This window comes from Zonotrichia leucophrys, chromosome 3 (assembly GCF_028769735.1).
Source record: "Zonotrichia leucophrys gambelii isolate GWCS_2022_RI chromosome 3, RI_Zleu_2.0, whole genome shotgun sequence".
Lineage (NCBI taxonomy): Eukaryota > Metazoa > Chordata > Aves > Passeriformes > Passerellidae > Zonotrichia > Zonotrichia leucophrys.
The window spans coordinates 58,264,880-58,286,101 of NC_088172.1; the positions used below are offsets into that span (position 1 = coordinate 58,264,880).

At 38.9% G+C, this 21,222-nt stretch overlaps 1 protein-coding gene across 5 annotated transcripts in view; it reads left to right on the forward strand.

Moving 5' to 3' along the window:
* GRM1 (glutamate metabotropic receptor 1) overlaps positions 1-21,222 on the forward strand; it is a 182,613-nt gene that overhangs the window by 117,615 nt on the left and 43,776 nt on the right. For all 5 annotated transcript variants that reach the window (XM_064708404.1, XM_064708406.1, XM_064708401.1 and 2 more), the window contains exon 5: positions 19,597-19,843. In XM_064708404.1, the coding sequence (XP_064564474.1) occupies positions 19,597-19,843 (247 nt within the window). The remainder of the gene's footprint in view (positions 1-19,596; positions 19,844-21,222) is intronic.

Sequence of the window (21,222 nt, forward strand, 5' to 3'; positions counted from 1 at the left end):
TGGGAGATCTTTTTGACTCATTCTTTGCAATGTTTTAGCCAAGTGCCTCTTGTAACAGAATGCCTTTCTTTCCCTATCCCTCTCTCCTTCCCTCTTTCTCCAGCTGCTATAGGAAATATTCTTCCTCAACAGGATTCAAGTATAGAAATTTCATTACATGTAGATGTATTGGATCTGGCTGGGATTGGCTTAACTTTCCCCACATCAGCCCTCAGAGTGCCGTACTTTGTATTGGTACCTAGAAGAGTGTAGATAACACAGAGTTTTTTTAGGGCACTGCTGAGCAGCGTTCACACAGCATTGAAGCTCTATCCCACCCCACACCCCGACCCTCAGAGTCTGGTAGGCTGGGGGTGAGGGGGCAAAAACCAGTTGACCCAAACTGACTAAGATTTCCACACCATATGATGTTATGGTCAGCAATAAAGGATGAGAGAAAAGATGAGAAGGTGGGAGAGTGTTTGTTATTAAGGCATTTGTTTTGCAAAGCAACACACTGAGGCCCCATTTCCCGGGAAGAAACTGGACATCATCTGCTGACATAGTTAGAGAATACATTCTCCTTTTCTTCCACACAGGGTCTTTGGTTTTTTTTAATGAAACTATCTTTATTTTTACCCATGTGGTTTTAATTTTTATTTTATGTATTTTTCTCCCCTGTCCTGCTGAGGAGGAGGAGTGAGAAAGTTCTTGGTGGGCACTTGACAGCCAGCTGAAGTCAATGTACCACAGCAGAAAACACACATTTGTATATGGATATTCTCCGAGAGTTTTCTGGGTATCTAACAGGTCAAAACCACTTCCAATACAAAGATGTTCTTAAACTGTCTGTGCCACTAAGGTACTTGTAATATATCCCATGTAGCTGCTACACTCCATAGGAAACAACATCTTACAACTCTGCATGGACCCCTGACACACAGCAGAATTCAGAAATTCACACCATTATTCATGCCCTTCAGATAAAATGTCAGAACAGAACAGAGTGTTTTAACAGTAATAAAAAAGGCTGTTTCTGAATTTGAGGTACTAAGACAGTATCTGACTCAGGATGGACCTGACAGAAAGTTCCCTTAGCACACAACCTCAGGCACCGCCCCAAGGAACAGTCCCTGCTTATCTCAGTTCATTAGAAAACAGCATTTTCTGCATTTTGTAGATTGTACACAGATGATAGACTGTGTATGTCAGTCAACAGAGTTCAGATATTTTTCCAACAAACTTGTAGGATGTTTTCCCAGATCTGATAGCCCAAATGAAGGTGGGGTTTTTTTCCACACAAAAATACACTGGCTAATCTTTCTCTGTTGCATGTGGTGAGCCCACATAGGTCAAAATTAAATGCAAGTCATACTCACACAGAAATTATATAAAACTCATTGCAGTGCAAACACTTGTAGGGATGTCTGAAAGCTCTTTTACAAAATGCCTTTTTCTCCTCCTGGCAGATCATACAGTGGCTGGAGTTTATGTAAACCAGGTGGGCTGAGTCCTCTTCTGCACCACAAGAGACTGTTATGAAATTGGTAATAGAACTGATGCAAATAACAGATTATGCTCACAGCAGTTCATCTGCTGGGACAACAAAATACATTGGCAGGCAATCAGCACAAACATTTTTCAATAGAGCAAAGTGGAACAAAGTAGGCAATTCATGATTCATTCATCGATTCAATTGATCTTTGTGACAAAGGGTTATTTGTCAGTGAATGTATTTGCTGCAGATAAGAACAAGAAATGTAGATATTTTTTGTTCCAAAGGAAGTCATAGTCCAAGTTCCCTTCGGGATGCTTACTCATACTTTGGTCATGCCATAAGGATTTCTTTATCTGCTAATTCCTGTCTTGGCCCAAGAGAACTGCAAGCAATCAGTCTGAGTGCATCCAAAGTCACAAGGATCACAGGATCACTCAGTCTAGAAGGTAGCTCAGGTAGTTCATCTCCCTGTCAAAGCATGGTAAGTCATCAGTACAGACCAGGTTGATCAGGCCTTGAAAACCTCCAAGGTGGCACAGTGTGTCTGGGCAACCTGTTCCACTACTTGAATGTGAAAAAGTTTTGCCTCATATCTAAAGAAAGAATCTAAACTTCTCTCATTTCAAGACATGCCTATCATCTCTTGTCCTTCCACCAGGCCTCACTATGATAAACCTGCCCCTCTCTCCTTCACCACCCCGTGAGTATGAGGTGCTGTTGTAAGGTTCCCCTGCAGCCATCTCTTCTTCAGGCTGAGCAAGCCCAGGCCCTTCAGTCTGCCCTCAAAGGCACGGACTGCAGCTCCAGGTCATCCTGATGGCTCTCTGCTGCAGGTACTCCAGGTTATCAATGTCTTTCTGTGTTAGGGATTCACAAACCACCTGTAGCATTCTAGGTGCAGCCTGATGAGTGCCAAGTAAAGGATGGTGGTGATGGTTAGATAATCACATGCCTCAGTCACTGGTTGTGCTGCTGTTACCATCCTGCTTACAGGATGCTGCTTGCCATCACTCCTGCCAAGGATCTGTATGTCCACCATATTCTTGTGTCAAATTTGGTCCTAAGAAGGTGTATCTTTTCCCATCTCCTTTCTGCAGCAGACATAAGCTTTTACCACATCTGGCCAGTTCTGAAAGATTACCACAAATTGTCATAACATTAAATCATGAGCAGAACAAAATGATAGCAGAAGAAGCTTAGGAAGGCTAAATATTCCAGAAGGGTCATTTATGCTTTGGTATGGATAATGCAGAGTCATATTTCTTGAGATGTTAATGTTGGTGAATATAGATTATTTTGTGACTGTAAAGACCTTGGGCTACTTTTGGTATGGCCATAATCTGAAAGAGATGTGGAGCACAGGGTAGAGGTGGTTTAGGTATTAGTGACCCACACAGCAATACAAAAAGCAGTGCAGTGTTACATGAACATACCAGCTCAAATAGTGTATTTATATCTGTGGAATATTATCCAATAATTTCAACAGTTGGTTCTGAAGTCAGGTGGGGTTGTTAGCCTCTAGTTAAGATTTTTCTGAAAAGCATCCCTAAGTGTTTGCCACCATTATCACACACTCATTAAAAAGTAACTAGATTTATCCTATCCATACTCACGGTGCTTATAATTTTAATGAAAAGTTTTGGGTTTTTTCCTGACATAGGATATCTGTGGTTTAAAAATGGTACTCCCCAGTTCAGTGCCCCAGCCAAGAGTCTCCCAAACCAGATGCCACTCACTTACTCACCTCTTCCCCTTCTTGGTCCAGGAATGGAGTTGAGAATTAGAGGCACAAAAGGTGAAAGTCATGGTTCAAGATAAGAAAAATTTACTGGAAACAAAAATGAAATAAGAAAGTGAACAACAGCAGTACAATGATAGCAATGGAAGGTATAAGACAAAGGAACAAAGAGATGATTTACATGAAAAACTGCAACAGATACCAACCAACTCTTCCCCACCACACCACCTTTTCTCCCATGGGAGGGGAACATAAGAGAAAGTTGCTTTCCCTCACCTTGGCAATGATATAAGATGATATCAAATAACATTACAGTCTTGGCTACAGCCCCTCCCAATGATTTTGGCTGAAAAAAGGACAAGGACAATAACATATTTTTTGGAAGATCTACAGGACCTCTACTCATGTCATGAGGTTTGTTTTTCTGTTTTTGTTTGTGAAGTTCTCCTTGGTTGCATTTATTGCACCAGATGGGGAGACAGAAGACTGAAGGCTGCCTATTGCCATCCTGAGACACAGTTGTACTTGGCCAATGCATCTTTCCGATTACATCCAGGCCACCAGTAATGGAGTTCAGAGCTTCTCTTAATCAAGAACTTTTTTCTCAAGACCCACCCTACTTTTCATAAATCTATATGAGATGACATGAGGTTCTCCTTTTCTCATCTCAGTGGACAATACACTCCAGATGTCTACTTGATTTTTCTATACTTTTCTGAATGAGAGAATGCATTTCCAGTGAGAGGTGATCTGAGTTGTTTCCAGAGATGAACAAATTAGATCCAGCAGGCTTTACTAAGGCTCATCCTGCTGTGTCAGACAAGGGTGCAGGTGTTTCTCTGAGAACATTATTTTTATCTCAACATCTGCTGGGCTCCCCCATGGAGCACCTCTCCCACGAGATTCTTCATCAGCAGAAGCACCTACAATAGGAATTACTGCCACTACAATAATTCAGAAAAAGTAATTATAAGACAACAGCCTGGTGTACACTCTGCCAAGTCAGCCACTGCTGGTAAATCACCTTTGCGGTGTATAGGAGACATATTTTTAAGCTCTTGAAGAAGGAATCAAGTTATTGGCATGCCATAACTTCTTCAAAATATATTTTACATTAAGTATCCTGTGACTTGTCCATGCTCACCTCTGCTTTGCGTTCTCATTACATATTTAGGTCATGTATCACACTCTTTTTCCTCAGTATGAGGTAGAACATCCTAGTGATACCAGGAGTGATCAAAACTGATAGCAATTTCATTGGCACCTAGAACAAATCCTACTGGGAACAACTTGTCTGAAAATATTCTAGTTGCTACTTTTCTTAGTCAAGTCTTTTTTACAGCAGATAAGACAGGAGAGTTGTAGTTTCATTTTGTTTCCCAATGTTACAGGCAGCTTTTAAGGCTTAAAGATGAGGAGGATTAATAATGTGCTTACTGTGATAAATAATGTGAATTATTCAGAAAAGAGATAATGGCCAGGTTTTTGTTCATTTGGTTCTCCCTTTTTGTGTCCATGTTTGGAAAAAAAGCAGTTATATTTTTCCTGTATTTTCTATTTCCAAAAACACTTTTAAACCAGGCTGTCTACAAGTATACAATAAAAATAAATATCTTTCTTCTTTTGGGACCCATAACAAAAAAATGACATCATCATGAAATAAAGGAGAGGCACAATATGCATGTGCCTTTGTAAACAGCATAGAAGACAGTTTACAGAACCATGCATATTACAGCAGCATATGACAAAAGTTTTCAGAATCTACACCTACATTTTCCATTCTGAATTTTAACAGTAAAAGTTTGCATTTCTGGGATTAAAAAGTCCTCGGGTAGGCTTGTAATATTGACCCTTCTCCATTACATGGATGAACTGATGGGGCTACTAAGGAAGAGGACACCTGAATTATTGTGCTCCCTTGTGCCTCCTTCAGGCTCCTGTCTCCTGTGCCTAGAGAGAAACAGGGCCACTCCTGACTGCTCAGATTGCCACAGATGATTTAAACTTTTATCAGGAGCACAGTGAGGACAAAAGCATACAATTAAAACAAAAATTGACTTGTTCCTAGAAATCAATTGTTTGTGCAGGTTGTGCATCAGAACAATTAGCAGAGATATAAACATTTAACCAAACCAGGAAGTCAGTCAGATGAAATAGCACAAGCAACTGATCTGAACACAAAGCAAGCTGCTTTCTGTCAGCCCTCCATGTCTTTTATTAGATGATATCTTCCATTTTCTCATTTACCTGTAGGTGGAAAGTTTTAAACTCAGCTTGCAATTTTACAGGTTGTCATTACTGGCAGCGTTACCCCATAAATACAGGTGCAAAGGAGAAGCAGTGGAGACTAACACATATAGGCACAGTCCCACATACTCACACCTGTTTAGCTGCAGACTAGAGATACTCTTTGCACACAAAGATATTTTCTGAAAAATAGCCAGTAGTGTTTTTAAAATAAATGGGTTCCTCTTAAAAGATTGTGGGCAAGCAGTGGCATAAAGAAAAATAAATTATGAGCCTGAGTGGTAAAATCTAAACCATGAAAACCACAGAATTTCCTATTCAGAATATGCTGTGTTGATATCCACAGGGAGTATAATCTGATGGAAGGTGTGTGGTCTGAAAAGCAGTGCTGCTAGAATAAATCTCTGTTTTCCCATTCATCCTGGGATGTCTGGGGAAGTGCAGAAGTCTGCTTGTGTGGAGAGAGTTAGGGAAAAATGACAAGATACTGCCTTGACACTGTGTTGCTGGCTGAGCCAGAAATCCACTGTAGCACAGCAAGGCACTAGACCAGATGATGTCAAAATGTTTCCTCCAGCTGAGATTTTTGAGATTCATACAGTAGAAAGCAGCTTTGGAGGAACCCACAAGTTCAAAGCTTCCATTTAGCTCTGGATTCAGGCTCAGCTCTGTAGGAATGAAAAAGCAGGGCTGTTTTCTTCGAAGCAGTAGCACTGTACATATCATGCTAGGCAGTGAACTCTTCACTTTCTGCAGAGGTCAGCTTAGTCTGCAGCTTTTTCCAGGCTTATTTTGTCTAAAAATTCGTACCACAAGACCTGTTTTCTTGTGAGATCTCAAGTACCCGAGTGTTTTCTGCATTGTCACATTTGGCTACACCCAGGAAAACAGCAGGTGGGCTAAAATGGATGCTTTTAAAATTCTTTCAGATCAGAAAGAATTCTGCTTCTGTTTTTCTGTTGAATTTGACATGTGACTACAGATTAGGGCCACTTATTTTATCTTCTGATTTGCTTAGCTCTACTTCGCTGCTAGTCATTGATGCATTATCCTTGTGCAGACATTGTTCAGAAACTCCTAATCTTAGCTTAGCTTTAAGAAGGATCATTTCTGTGTTACTGAACACAGCCCTGGGCAGGTGTCCGGGTGAGGGGAAAATAAAATGGGTCTTTGTGATCTGTGTATTTGTGATTAAATGATTGCATATTGCAAGGGTTAAAGGGAACCTGTGGATGCTCCTATAATTTCAAAACAATGCTTAATTTCACCAAAAACTGTGAGTGTACTCTGCTAATTTATAACAGCCCAGCTAGATAGGAATGCCAACACCACTTTGTATCTCCAGAGCAGCTGCAGCATCTGGCTTTGGTCCTGGGAAGCCAGGGGTTTTTCTGTAAGAATCTGCATGTTTGCAGGACTGCTGTGTAGCCTGGGCCTTGCATATTGGATATCCATGTGGCTCCAGGATCCAGCCCTTCACACAGAGGCTGCCTTGTGTGAGGATATGGGCTATTAAAGACAAAACAAAACCCAAAACCAACAGCAAACTTGGCAAAGGAGATATTTGGAGTAAGCTATATTTCTGCAGAAGTAAGGCACATTGGTGTTTGTGTTCATTTGTATTCTGACAGCTAATATTGGTGTTTTTAATAGCACCTTAGCATTAGAAACAGAACCGAGGAAGAAAATTTGTACTCTAAGAATAATAATAAAAAGCCATTAAAAGAAAGAAAAAACCAGTAGTACTGGCTGATGGGTGGTACAGACAAGAATTCTGAAGCCCTTCTAAAATCAATAGTGATTTAAAGCACACTGAACAGTGGATATCTTTCCTGGCTGCTCTTTGTACTCCCGCAGAACCACTGGAATTTAAGATAGGGAAAGACTAGTTATGCCAGCTAGTTAATGTCCTACCATAAGGGGAGTACTTGGTCTATTAACATGAGATTTTGACTCACACTTTTGAAAACCTCAGAATCTCATGCCCATACACTGACAACAACTGCCACTACTTATACATTTACTAATCTAGATCAATGGAGGGAAGAGAGATTGTGATTTGTTCCATTTTCTGTCTCCATGCCACATAGGGCCACAGATAAATATGTGTATTTTATTACAATCATCATATTTTTCCACTTTCCAATCTAAAGACCTTGACTTTTGTTTTGGGTTTTGTGCTGGTGCCATATATTTAACATATACTGAGAATAGATCTCTTGTAAATTCCCTGCCTCATTTGGGGTTAATACTTTCTAGGGTTAATATGAAAGTTGCTTATTTTCAATTCTGAAACAGCACTTTCTGATGAAGATGCTCAAAATTAGGCTCCTCAAGTGCATGTTCTGAGACCTAGATAAATTGGCCTGATTTTTAAGGGTACTGATCTCCCATAATTTCTATAAAAGTCAACAGCAGCTAGAGAAGTTCAGGCATTAATCAAGTCAATTAATTAGGTGCCCGAATATGTATTCAGGTTCCTAATTTAAGTATTGCATGGTGGATAATGTTCTGAAAGCTGCGGTACAATTACTGAGTTCCATCTCTTTCTTTCAGATAAGGTCTCAGGCTGCATATAAAAAGCATGACACCTGAAATATAATCAGTCCTATTTCCTGAACTATTTTTCTATTGTAGCGTGTTACAATGAAACATCTACAAGGGTATCTGACTCAACTTTTTTCTTTTTGTTAAGAGTGAACACTTGATTAAAACTATCCAAATAGCATAAAAATCTGTACACATTCTTTTACATTCGTAAATGAATTTGATTGTAAGTGTGTTCATTCCTGTCTCATGTAAGAGCAGCAGCAACTTATTATCTGCTAGGCTTGTTCCAAATAACTGATCTGTTAAGAATAGAAGTTCTAAATATATCTTTAATTGAGTGTGCGAGTAAGGCAGCAAGGTTACATGGCTACCTAAGGGAGAGTGGAACACTCAAGATTGGGATTTCTTTCTTTTTAATTGTTTCTCCCCAGGAGTTCAGGTCATGTAGAAAATGGTCTCTGTGGAATCCTGTTCTTAGAGAATCTTGGTCAGGATCCACATGGCACTGGAAGAAGGCTGTGAAGAGAGCAAGAGATGAAGGCAGATACAAGGTCTCTGTGATAACAACTAGATTAAGTAATATTGGAATTAAATTGGTGCCTGAGGCCTTGGGAGCATGGACACTTGTGGGACCCTGCAGAGTTTGAGAGAGGCTCAGAGACGGTTTATTGTTGAGCTCTAACTGACAGAGATAGCTATGTGAGACACAGTAATAGCACCAAATTAAATCCTCTGCTTTCGTATTCCCAAAAAAGGGGACAGAAGAAAATAAGAGAAATAATAGTAATAAGTATACCACCACCACCCCAAAATAACCACCCAACAAAATCCATGATGCCAGATGAGAATACGGCCTCTGAACAGGCTGAGACAGATCAAAAGTCATTCCATTCCATTCCATTCCATTCCATTCCATTCCATTCCATTCCATTCCATTCCATTCCATTCCATTCCATTCCATTCCATTCCATTCCCATTGCTTGTGAATCTTCCATTAAAGTAATTGCACTGGTGCCTATGTCCTTTAAAAGAAAAGGCTGAGCCTGACTGTTCAAATGCCTTTGTTGGCATTAAATTTTAGCCAGTTAATGAAATAACAAGATGGATTTCAAATGCTATATCAGGATTTGAAATCACCATCTTTGTTGATTACATATACAAACCATTCAATCAAAGAAAAAGATCATTTGGCATATTTTATTCCTGATTATAGGATGAAATATTAATTTCTAATTAAAATAGGAACTGAGAAATAATATGTTGCTGCAGAAGGTGAATGGTAATTTCAAATAAGTAAAAGAACATATTGTGGTCATTTTACAGGCAGACTGTACACAGTCCAGCATTTTAGAAAAACAAATTAATCATAATAATTATTTGTCAAGCTCTCATAGTAATTTCTCTCTTTTTCAAAAAAAAAAAGCTGGAATCACTTCACATTTTCTTCTATGTTGTTTTTTTTTTTTTTTTTCTGGAATGAATATGTAATTTAATGTTATGTCCTAACTATCTGAATTAGTGTAGATTTCTTTTAAGCCTAAACTGCTTCTGACTTGATGGATTCCCAAGTTCAGAATCAATATTTTATTGATTTCCAGTTTAAAGCTTAGAGTATAATGTTTGAGTAATTTGACCATAACAAGCCACTGTATTTCCATGTCATTTCCTGTTCAGTTCCATGAGCCTTCCAATCTGTGATCACAGTATTTTAAACAGGGATGAACTTCCATAAGCTAGAACGTCTGAATATTGATTATTTTATGATCTGCAAGTAGATGAAATATTTTTACAACTTACTTGCTTCATGATGGAGTTGATTCCAAACATTTTTATTAGAATGTACATAAAAATGAATGTCCATAACTTTATTTCATTATGGCATTTTGAGTATACTTCTGGTTTGGCACATGACTGCAGCCATGAAAACGATGGCACATCAATACAAAGTCATGCTTCTTTTCAAACCATTTGTACTGATGCTTGCTTGGGAGTATAAGATGCAGGAAGTGATTTCTTTTAAATAGGGGCAGTTATTTTCTTTACTGTTTCCCAGTGTATTAATTCCAAACAACAGGAATTAAGATAATAGCCAAAATGAGGCAAACAACAACTTCAAAACTTAGCGTTTTTGGCAGGTTTTTGTTATCTTGCTTCACTGTTGAACATTCTGTGAATTGTACTTCTTAAGCTGATTTCATTGAAGTGCACACACAAATATCACAAGTATGAATCTTTTTTTTAATTATTCTTTGAAGTGGACTGAGTTGTTTTCACCTTGCACTGAGCTATACTTTGTAGATCCTTCCATTTCTATTTCATTAAAAACCAGTCCTCGCTGCAGAGATGTTTCATCAAGATCATTCCACCAAAAGCTATGAATAAGGGGAAACAATGCTAAAATGTCCTGCCAAGCCTTTAACAGTCCATAGCAATGGATGTGTACAGAGGGGGTTTCAAATGGCAGATTGCAGGCTTGTTTGGAGAAGGAATCTCAGCATATCATCCTCATAGGGCCATAAATCCTATATTTTTTGGTAAGTAAAATGTCTTATGAGGAATCTTTATCCTATTGGGAAGAAACACAGAGGCTTCAGGCCATGTCATCCCCTACAGAAGCTTTATTAAGCTGATGAGCTTCTGTCAAGCCATCTGCTCTAAGTGGGTTTCTCCAGACCTGCATTTAACAGCATGTCCCCCTGTACATGAACTTGTGGAATTTCTCTGCTTGTTACCTAGTTTCTTTCTCCTTTCCCGCTTGGTTTTGTGGACTTACATCTTGCAACTTTTCAACTTTGTGATCAGTTTCTTCAGCTCTCAGTGGCAGGAGTTATAAACGCACGGGAACAATCTGTGTAGATTGCAAAGCCTGTGGTGTTGGAAAGCTACACCTTGCCAGGGGCAGCTAATGAAGGAAGAGACAGCCCTCTCCTGGGGCTCCTGGCATGCAGACAGATGTGCTGTTAGCGTGGCCCTCAGGTGATGCGTTATGTTTCCCTTCAAGTCCTTTCTTTCACTGCTAAACAACACTGGAGACAGAGTAGGAAATGTGGATTCATGGAGAAGGGGAAAAGGAATGTTTTTCCCCAAAACCACCTCCCACTCCAGTGATGCAGTTCTGAAAAAGCCATGCTGGCAATTTCTGCAAAGGCCTCCAGTCTTCCTCCACCCTCTCCTGAAGGCAGACAGGGGCTGCAGCATTGCACATCAGCTATAAGTGCTTGTGAATATGTAATATCTCACCCAGACATGCCCTGTCTGCTCAGCCCTGCATTGTCCTGTGGCATCAGGCATGCCCAGTCCTCACATTCCCTTGAGGTTGCAGGCAGCCCTAGGAAGGTGATGGACTTCTCATCCCCTGCTTTGCTTCTCTGGGTCACAGAAAGGAGATTGTCTACTCTCCTCAACAAAGGCACACTAGAACACATTTTCATAATCTCCCTCAATATAAGCATGAGCTGTGTGCATTGTCACTTGCTGCTCCTCCTGGAGTCAAATAGTTGTGTGAGAGTCTGAATGCCCATGGGAAGAGGCAGGAGAGCAGAGCAGGGAGCAAACTTCAGACTCTTGTATCTGTTTAGCAAAGTCTGCAGACTGGGAAGTGAAGGAGGAGTTAGATCAGTTTCCTTCTGTTTTGCTCCCAAGTCATGTGGTGAATTCAGACTTGGCATAGGGCTGGCAGCACTGCTGGGTCCCCTTTCTCCTGCCCTGTGCTTAGAGACTCTGACACTTACTCTACATCTGATTAATGAGTGAGTCAGCGACTCGTACAGTCATTTCTCCTCACAATGTTTCAGCTTCACTGTGGCACTGTTGTATTTGTGTATGCCAGACTTGTTCCAGAGTCTTTGACACTAAGCTCTTAAAGCCCTAATGTGCTTACATAACATGATATGGAGAACCAAGAAAGTAAATTTAATTAAATCTTTCCTTCTGACACACAGGGAGAGACAAAAGGAACTTCTTTCAGAACACTGGGGAATAACGTGGTGTACTCACAAAAGCAGCAAGGAAATTGAAGACACTGGTGGTGTATAATATATATAAAATGGATACTAACCTTCAAAGGTTTAGGTGTTAGATATCTGAAATGAGGGAGAACCTGTACATTGATGGCTGAATTCATATTCTGGTTTCTTTTAGCCATGGAGTTGACATCTGTAAAAGATATGCTGGTAAAAATAAATCTAAAAACCCCAAATCCTTTTAAATTCAATATCAACTTTATTTCAAGAGAAGTCATTTCATCGGTGATTTGAATAACTTTGCTAACGATAAAAAGAAAAACCCTCCATGAAAATACTGCTGCAATTACCATCTTGTTAATGCCTTAGAGAATTCTACTGCAATTTTTTTGAGGAGCTTTTGCTGAACACCCAGCTTTCAAATGGGTGTTTCTATTCACTTCTCTCTAGTTTTATATAGAAGAATAGAAATACAGTAATCCCAATTAAAAAACTGCATTCACCAGATGTAACAAAGCAGTAGTATCTGAGAGTCTCATAGATTTTACATTGCTCAGAAAGAAAATAGCAGGGTGTCTCAACTGGTAACTGTAATTGTATCCTAGCTTTTCAGGGAAAAATACATCAATTGTAATTGCATGAATTTAATCTCTTTGCTTGGGGAAATAAAAACCATTTGAAGAATGGAAGCAAAACCTTTCTGATTTAATGACATCCTGAAAACAAAGTCTGAAACCCTGTGAACTTCATTTATTGCTTCATGAGTACTGTAAAATGTCAAATATTTATCAGTATGTTTCAAAATCTGGTGTAGAACCCGCATTTTGTTAGATATTCTTTCCTTTTAGCTTCTCCTGTGAAAGCTCTGCTTCCTCTCTTGCCAAAAGGGGGAAGAAGTTGCAGTTCTAGATAGAAAAATGCATTGCTTCCTTTAGAGTGGCAACATGATGCTCAGGGGGACATTAAGGAAAGATCTTTTCCTTAATGTATATAAAAATCCTCATCCTTCCTCAGCCTTACTTTACAAATACAGGAGCTCTGTCCAGACAAACAAGTAGTTCACATACAATGGGAACTGAGTCACCTGTTTCATCTTGTGCCTTTCTGATAGCTCTATCCTCTGTGCATGGGATCCCCGTAAGGGATCTCTCCTCTCTTTCACTGTATTTAGCTGACTCTTGGACTTGCCTCCCTGCTGCTAGAAAACAGACACCAAAGAGAGAAGTAAAGTGGTAACCATTGCACATATCTTGTTCTGTTTGAAAACAGAATAGTAACTGGTTTTCTGGGAACAAAAACCATAAAAGAAACAATAGCTTACCATGATGGCATCATTTGTGGTAGGTTGAATGAAACACATATTATGGTCTGTGAGGAATTTTTCAGCCTATCAATTCTCCCTCATGAAAATTGCAAAAGTTCTTTTCAATTTAGAACAAAGCAAAGCCTTGTTCTTTCCTGAACATATTTTGGCCTGGAAAATATGCTCCCCCCAGATAATTTTTCCACAAATTATTGGTGGTCACATTATATCTTGCACATAGAGAAAGCAAAGTCATTGAGACAGCCCACAACAAGTGGGACCTGTGCTCCTGATCCACAATTGCTTGTTCTAGTCACCAAATCCTGGCCTCTTCCTTGTAGGTAGTGAGCTACAGGTTGAAATGCCTTGGAAAGCAGGCAGTTACCTAGGAAATAAAACTTCAGGAATTCTTGTTACTCCATATTTGACTGTGGACTGGAAGAAATGTTTTGATGTTTTCATATAGAATAAATGACTTGTTACCTGTGACTTGTTTTGGACATAGTGAGTACAATAGCAGGAACAAAAATTTATTTCTAATCTTAAGATGTGCATTTTTCATTCAGCCATACAATAGTAATGAACAGAATGTATTTTTTATCAAAAAGGCGATACAAAGAGAAAAAAACCCAAAAGATGCACAGGTTTTAAACACACCATCATTGTTCTTATCATATCTAGAGAAATTATAACCTCTGTTACTCATTTTGCAGTGCCTTGAAGTGAAATTTGTTAAATAATTTTGTTGTTATCTTTGAAGTTAGATAATGCAAAAAGATGTTACAAATAGAATATAAGAGGGAGTAAGCTGGCAGTGTTTCTAAAACATCTGAATCAATAATGGCAAATGAGTTAAAACAAATGAAAAATATTTTATACAATCATAGTTTGGCATGCTTGTTAGATTAGCTATTATTGAATGTTCCCATGTGCAGAAAGATAAGCCAGGGAAGGAGACTGACCTGTCTGAACAAATACCTTTGGCTGGAACTCAGGATAATAAAGGAGAGTTTATGGCGTTTGAGTGAAGGGGAAACCAACTCGGCAAGACTACAAGGATTTCATTACATTATATAGGGAGAAAATTAGAAGGGCCAAAGCCCAACTGGAGCACAATCTGGAGCACATTTTCTTTCCTATGTGTACAAAGATAAAACCATAATTAAATATTTAAGCATCTAACTAAAACTGTTCCAACTTTTCTAAGTACCCAAATACCCTAACATTTTACAAAAATCACCATTAACTAAGATTTTTCATCACCATTAACATTCCATTTGGTTTCTAGAATAATCTTTAATTCTTACCTTTAGAGTCCGATTTAAAATGACTGGTCAGGTCAAAATGCTGACCTTCTGCCCTGCTCCTTGCAGGATCCTATGACACAAATTTGTTGTGGTTGAAGTCTGTCAGGTCTTCTCTAGCATGAGACACTGCAAGATAAGTGACCTCCAGTGCTTTCCAAGGACATTCTAGGACACTAGCACCTCTCTACACAAACCTGCACAGAGGAAGATGAGCAAATTTTCTCAGAGCCACTGGGGGTTCTTTGGTTTCATTGGAGCTTTTTAATTTCAACTCTATGGGGCCTGACCAGAGTTTAAGTAGATTTTTAAGGTCTTTGTTCAAATGGCTCCAACTGCAGACAGGCTTGAAGCATTGGCCGCCTCTGTAGGAAGCCTCTTCCAGTGTTTGGCCACCCTGTGGTAAAGGCAGTGCTTGTTGGGACTGAAGGGGAGGATAAGGAACCTGCCTCCACAATTTGTCCAATGGATATGGATATTTGCTAGCAGCCTGAGTACTGCTCTACCAGTTCATACCCAGCATTTTTGGGGGGGAGCCCTCTTTACTCCTTGTTATACTTGCATAACCTATACTTGGGTTATGCAACCCAAGTATGGCAGATTTTTTCATTTCATTTCATTTCATTTCATTTCATTTCATTTCATTTCATTTCATTTCATTTCATTTCATTCCATTTTCCCAATGAAATTTTGCCCCAATTGTCCTTCCAGATGTATTTATTTTTTGCATAAATTAGCACTCATATTCAAAGCAACTGTCAGCCATGTTATAACTTACAACAAAGCAAAAATCTCATTTAGCCTTCCTATGAAGCATGGCAGTCCTGTAAAGGACAACTGCAAACTGAGAAAGCACTATATACAATATTTAATACCTTCATACCTCTGTCAGGATCACCAGAAATGAAGATAGTTTTTATGACAGCTGGTAACTTTTTTACTTCACCCTAAATATTCAGCAGATGACCATAGCAAATGATAAAACTGTCTGCCTATTCCAGATGAAATATTGTCCTTTATAACAATTTTGCTGAACAGATTTTGGCTTTTTAAGCTAATCAAGAGTCATCTATGAACAGACTGTGTTCTTTATCAAATGTCTATGTTTGCTCAAAATTTGCCAACTGGCTAGATTCCCCAACCAAAATGTTTTTACATTTATTTCCATCACAAATTCCCTCCTGCCCTAACCTTTCTGAGGACTGTAAACAAGTAATATTTGGTGCTGAGTTTTATATTGAATATCAAGAGAAGAGACACCTCTTATCTTTACTTTTACATGATAGTTAACTCATGGCTTGCCATAATTCCAATAGCCCATTTTTTCTTTATTTCAGTTTTTCAAGTGGGATTTGCAAAATACACTCTCTGTTCTCGAGAGCATTGTTAGCTCCACACTGAATTCACAATAAAGGCACTAAATTAATTTCATGGCTGCTTCACAGTCGCATCCTTCTAAGGACTTAGCTGAAGCTGGGATTATTTAGCTGTGAGATGCATTACAGTAAATGGAAAAATTAACAGTGATTTTCATGAAAATTTGGACTCTTTTCTCTTCCTTCTCTACCTGTCCTTCAGTATCACTTTTAGCACTATTGGGAGATTTTTCAGCAGTGTGCAGCTAGGATGTGGTGTTTTTTTTGTTGGGATTTGTTTCCTGTTTTTTCTTCTTTTCCTTTCTGGTTAGTAGTGTATGTGTGTACGTGCCCTCATCCTCTAAGATTTACTGACAGACACAGAGACTAAAATCAAAACTGTGATAAAAAAAATGACCCAGAATACTGAGAAGCTGTTAAACTTAAATTATTAAAGGAAGATTTGCATTACACATTAAGTATGATATTTAGGACACCTGAATTCTTCAAGGTCATTCAAAAATTAATGGTCTAATTTGAGTGACTTCAATTAATCCAATATTCACAGGACTTATGACTTACAGCTTTTCTTTGCTTAGTGAAAGCTAAGGTCTCTAAAATTAAAAAAAAAAAGTAAGAAAGCTAACAAAATATTTTTCTATTAGTCTCTCTAGATCAATGATATTTTCTTCCAAGGGCTGAGAAACAAAGAAAAAAAAAGAAGTTTCACTGTTCAGGGTTCTGCTTTGCTTTTTGTTACATTTCAAGGACTTACTGAGGAAAAATACAACTTTAGAGAGATGACCAATGACAAATATTGTAATACTTTTGCATTTATTAAAAACTTGCCCTATGAAAACTTAATTGAATACTGTTTTGTCTCTGGCTGAACACAATTACATGATTTTTTTTTGTTTTAAAAACCCATACATTTCCAACTGATTGTCCTAAGTGAATTTTACAAATTCAAATGCATAAATGTATCAATAATTTATAATGATGAAAATGAAATAGAGTGGATTTTGACTCTGGGAAGTTAAGTTTAGGGAAAACATGACTTCTCATTCTGGATTCACTGAAAAATATCTTATTTACACACCAGAATTTTTATATTACTGATCTGGAGACAATTCATTCAGACAACTTACATGTTGCTTTCCACTACAATACAATTATTTTGATAGGTGACATTGAGGCAGTCACCTCCGTACTGCCAGACTATATGCTTGCAACCTTAATTTAGGTGTTCATTCCAAAATAGTCAAAAGGAAATTCTTCAATCAATAATTATTTATTCTCTTTGGAGGTGTGCATATCATAGTGAAATATGATAATCCAAAGCATGTTTTGCAGAGTCAATACATACTTAAGGGAGTGGCCTCTTTTTAAACATTGGCAAATCCTTTTACATTTCGTTTTCTACCTCCATCATCCACATGAAGGCTTGCCTCAGGAAACTCACGGATGCTATCATTGTGTCATGTCATCATTATTGATGTTTATGCTTCTTGTTTTAAACTAATTTTAAAAAATGAGGAAGATCTGAGATAGACTTTCATGTAGGAAAGGGTAGATAGTGGGTGCTGTGCACTATCTGATTTTTGAGATCTCTTCCACAAGCCCCTGCTGAGAAGCTTCAAAAGAGAATGTTGTGCCAAGCCCAGGTTCTTCCTGTGTCTCATTCACTTAGGGACTGAGAACAATTTCATTTTCTAGCTACAAGAAAGCAGAATCAGCGATAAATTCACTGTCTGCTATGCTAGTCGTATGGGACTAATCAGCTGATAGAACACCCTGACAGATAATTTATTGAGACTATACATTAGCATATACAAGCATACAAATGTCAGGCTATGCTGTACATAAGTGAGGGTGCACAAGCGCTGGCATGCTCTCTGCTTCCCTGGGATGATGTTCTGTCATCTTGCATACAAGGTTTTTTATTTTTTCTGTGTTTCTCAACATGAACCTGAGTGGTGTTTGTTTCATGTGATTTGAATGCGAGCTGTGAACCTTTTCTCACAAAGAAAGTGACAGATATGTTGCCCCTGGAAAGAATTTTTTTCTGCTTTCTTTCAAGCTGCTCCTTGCTTGGTGATGCTGGTGGTGAATGTATGGTAGTGAGGAGCACATGAACTCATTCAGTCAGATTATGCTATATTCACAAAGCTTTTTAAATTCACCATCATGTCTGTTTGCTATGTTAAGCTCATCTGTGAAATAGTTACTGAGGCAAAATTTTCTTGCCCAGCTGCAATGCAACCCAGGGAAAGCAAGATAGACATCCCTGCATTTGCGCTCTCTGCTGTCCTATGAATTCTCTGCTGAAATTTCTGAGTTTTAGGGCAAGCAAACTGAAAAGACCTACCAAATCAGAGCCTTTTCCAATGATAAATGTAAGGACAGTCTTCATGGTTTGATTTGAAAGCCATATAATAGCTGCATTAGGGTAAGGAACTATTTTTCAACTTGAAAGTTTTGGTGAACTTGCAGATTTTTACCTCCTTTCATCATATGAAAATGACAAACATCTTCTCCAACCTGGATTCAAGAAGTGTCAGTTAACAGCTAGTCTCTCACACATCCTACTTCCCTGGTGTACACAAGGTGTTCCTGAGACAAAATAACAGAGGCTGGATTGCCACTGCCTGTTAAACATCGAGTAACGTGGGAGGCCTGCAGATAAAAGCAACTTGCAGTCTGGAGCACATTGTCATTGCATGACTCAAGGGGAAAGAAGCAAAACTGGAAGGTTTCTTACTTCCAGCTGCCTTGGGCCCCTCAGCACAGGTCTGCAGTGCCTTGGGGCCAGAGCTGGCAGTGCTCTGCAGCAGCTCAGCTGGCAGGAGGCAAGCAGGGAGCAGCCCAGGAGCCAGCAGGGTCTGATGTGAAGTGCAGCCCAAAAGCAGCACCCTCTGACAGTGCTGGCCCTGCTGCAGATCAGAGAGAAAACCTATGTGGGGAGAAAACCTCTGCTGCCATGTTGTTTCTGATCAAAGGAAGGAGGCTTCAGTGTCTGCTCCTGCTGCAGTCACACAAAAACTCAGTGTTTCATACTTTGGCTGACTTTCTGTTGCAACCCCATACTGGCATATCTAGTACCACTTTTAACTAAAAGGACTGTTTCTTGTAACTGGAGAAGTGATGTTGATTTACATTGTTTAGTTATCAACACTGAAAGGGACATTGCTATCTTGACCCTCAAAAACATGAGATTAAAAAATAAAAATTTCAAATGTAACAAAAAGTCAATTTTTCAAAGAAATCACTTTACAAATTATTTCAGTGGAAATCTATCTTCTTGATTAACCTTTCCTAAAATAAATAATATTGTGGAATGACAAGAAAAAATTCAAAAAAAATGACAAAAGATAATCAGAAGATGACAACTTGATGAAATAGTTGATTTCTCATGAAGCATTTAACTTTTAATGAATTCAAGACCTCTGGGGTGGTGGTGGGCATGTGTTTTATTTATTTATGTATTTTATTTATTTATTTTTGTTTGTTTATTTAAAAATCCCTGACTGGCACCTTGTTTATGACTCTAAAGCTTTATAAGAGAAAGCAGGAAATCCCTTTTATATATAGGGGTTTTTTTCACATTTTCATGTAATTTCATCTTTCTTTATAACAACCCTTTTTTTCTTATCATTGTAGGCAATGAGAGCTTAGAAGAAAATTATGTGCAGGACAGTAAAATGGGATTTGTCATCAATGCAATATATGCTATGGCTTATGGGCTGCAGAACATGCACCATTCCCTTTGCCCCGGACATGTTGGACTGTGCGATGCTATGAAGCCAATTGATGGCAGCAAGCTCCTGGAGTTCCTCCTCAAATCCTCATTCATTGGAGTTTCTGGAGAAGAAGTTTGGTTTGATGAAAAGGGAGATGCCCCTGGAAGGTAAAGAGGGTTCATCTCAACTATTAAACCAGTGGTGGGAAGTGGGAATGTTACTGTGTTTGGTGATGTAGATTTCTTTGGCTTTTTTTCCTGAAGCATAAAGCATGGACCATTCTTTCCAACAGCCAGGAATAACACTGGTAACACATGGTATCTTATATTGGGACAAGAACTACAGTAGAGCTTATAAATTTCTGGTGCTAAAGGAGATGAAAAACCTTGTAACTAACAGAATTCTGGTGTGCAAGGTACTATCGGGTCTCAGTACCAGGGTTTTAGCATATCTAAAGCCTAATACAAATGACTGGAATTTAATGAAGAATTTATCTGACATGGTTTTGAATAGAGGGCTGTAGAGCTCATCTATTCCAACTGGAGATCTGCTGAAACCTTGCCAGAGACTAGTGTTGATTGGTAAGATCCTTTATGATCTCCTTAATTTGTTCACTCCAAATAGAATCAGATCAGTCCCTGAATTTAAAGATAGGTCTGTGTAGAGCAGGACAAATAATAGGGGGCTTTTGGCAGAAGTTTCTGTGTTTCACTCATTTGGGGTCTGGTGCCAGCTGTGGCAGCTGCTGTTGTTTAGCCCCCCCAGCAGACACAGGATGTACCCCAGCAGTGGGTAAGGCAGCACCTTTGGGGACTAGGACGTCACCTTTGCTTCTCTTATGGTAATGAACTGACTGAGATCTTTCATTTAGTTTTGTGCATTCCATTTTAACACAGGGATTTTTTTTTCTTTGTTTTCTTTTTTACAAATACACTTAATTCAGCTGCTGAAGTACAAAGTCCATTATTAATTGAAACCTACCCAGGGATTGCTTCACTGAAGTTTGTTTTCCTACTGAGTTGTTGAAGTGCTATAAAAGGCTCTCTCACTCCATCTTTGGGCTTATTGCATAAGTGCATCTGAGTGCCAGCACCACACAAAGGAAGGGCTCTGGAGCAAACAAGTGTTTTCCTGCCTTTCCAAGCCTCCAATGAGTATTCATAACACACAGTGGTCTTAAAGCAACTCTTATCTCTAGTACTAGGTTTTATTAGCAAAACTGGCCAATATTTTGCCATTTTCTAGATTGTTATGGTTTCTTTCTATTGTCATATTTAAACAGTAGATAAGAAAATAAAGGTAGTATAGAAAGTAATCTTACCCCTAAAGAGTTGCAGCTGGGCCAATTATTAAAGATTAGGAGCAGGCCTGATTTAACAGGCCACAGCTGTAACCAATGAGAAGAAGAGTGCTATAAAAGAGTGGATTGGGGGGTTCAGAGGTAACTGGAGTCAGTTGGTTACTGTAGGAAGAAGGAAGTGTCAGTACCTAGTGGTGCTGCCTATAAAAAACATCAAGGAGGCATGAAACTCTTGCATGAAGGAGA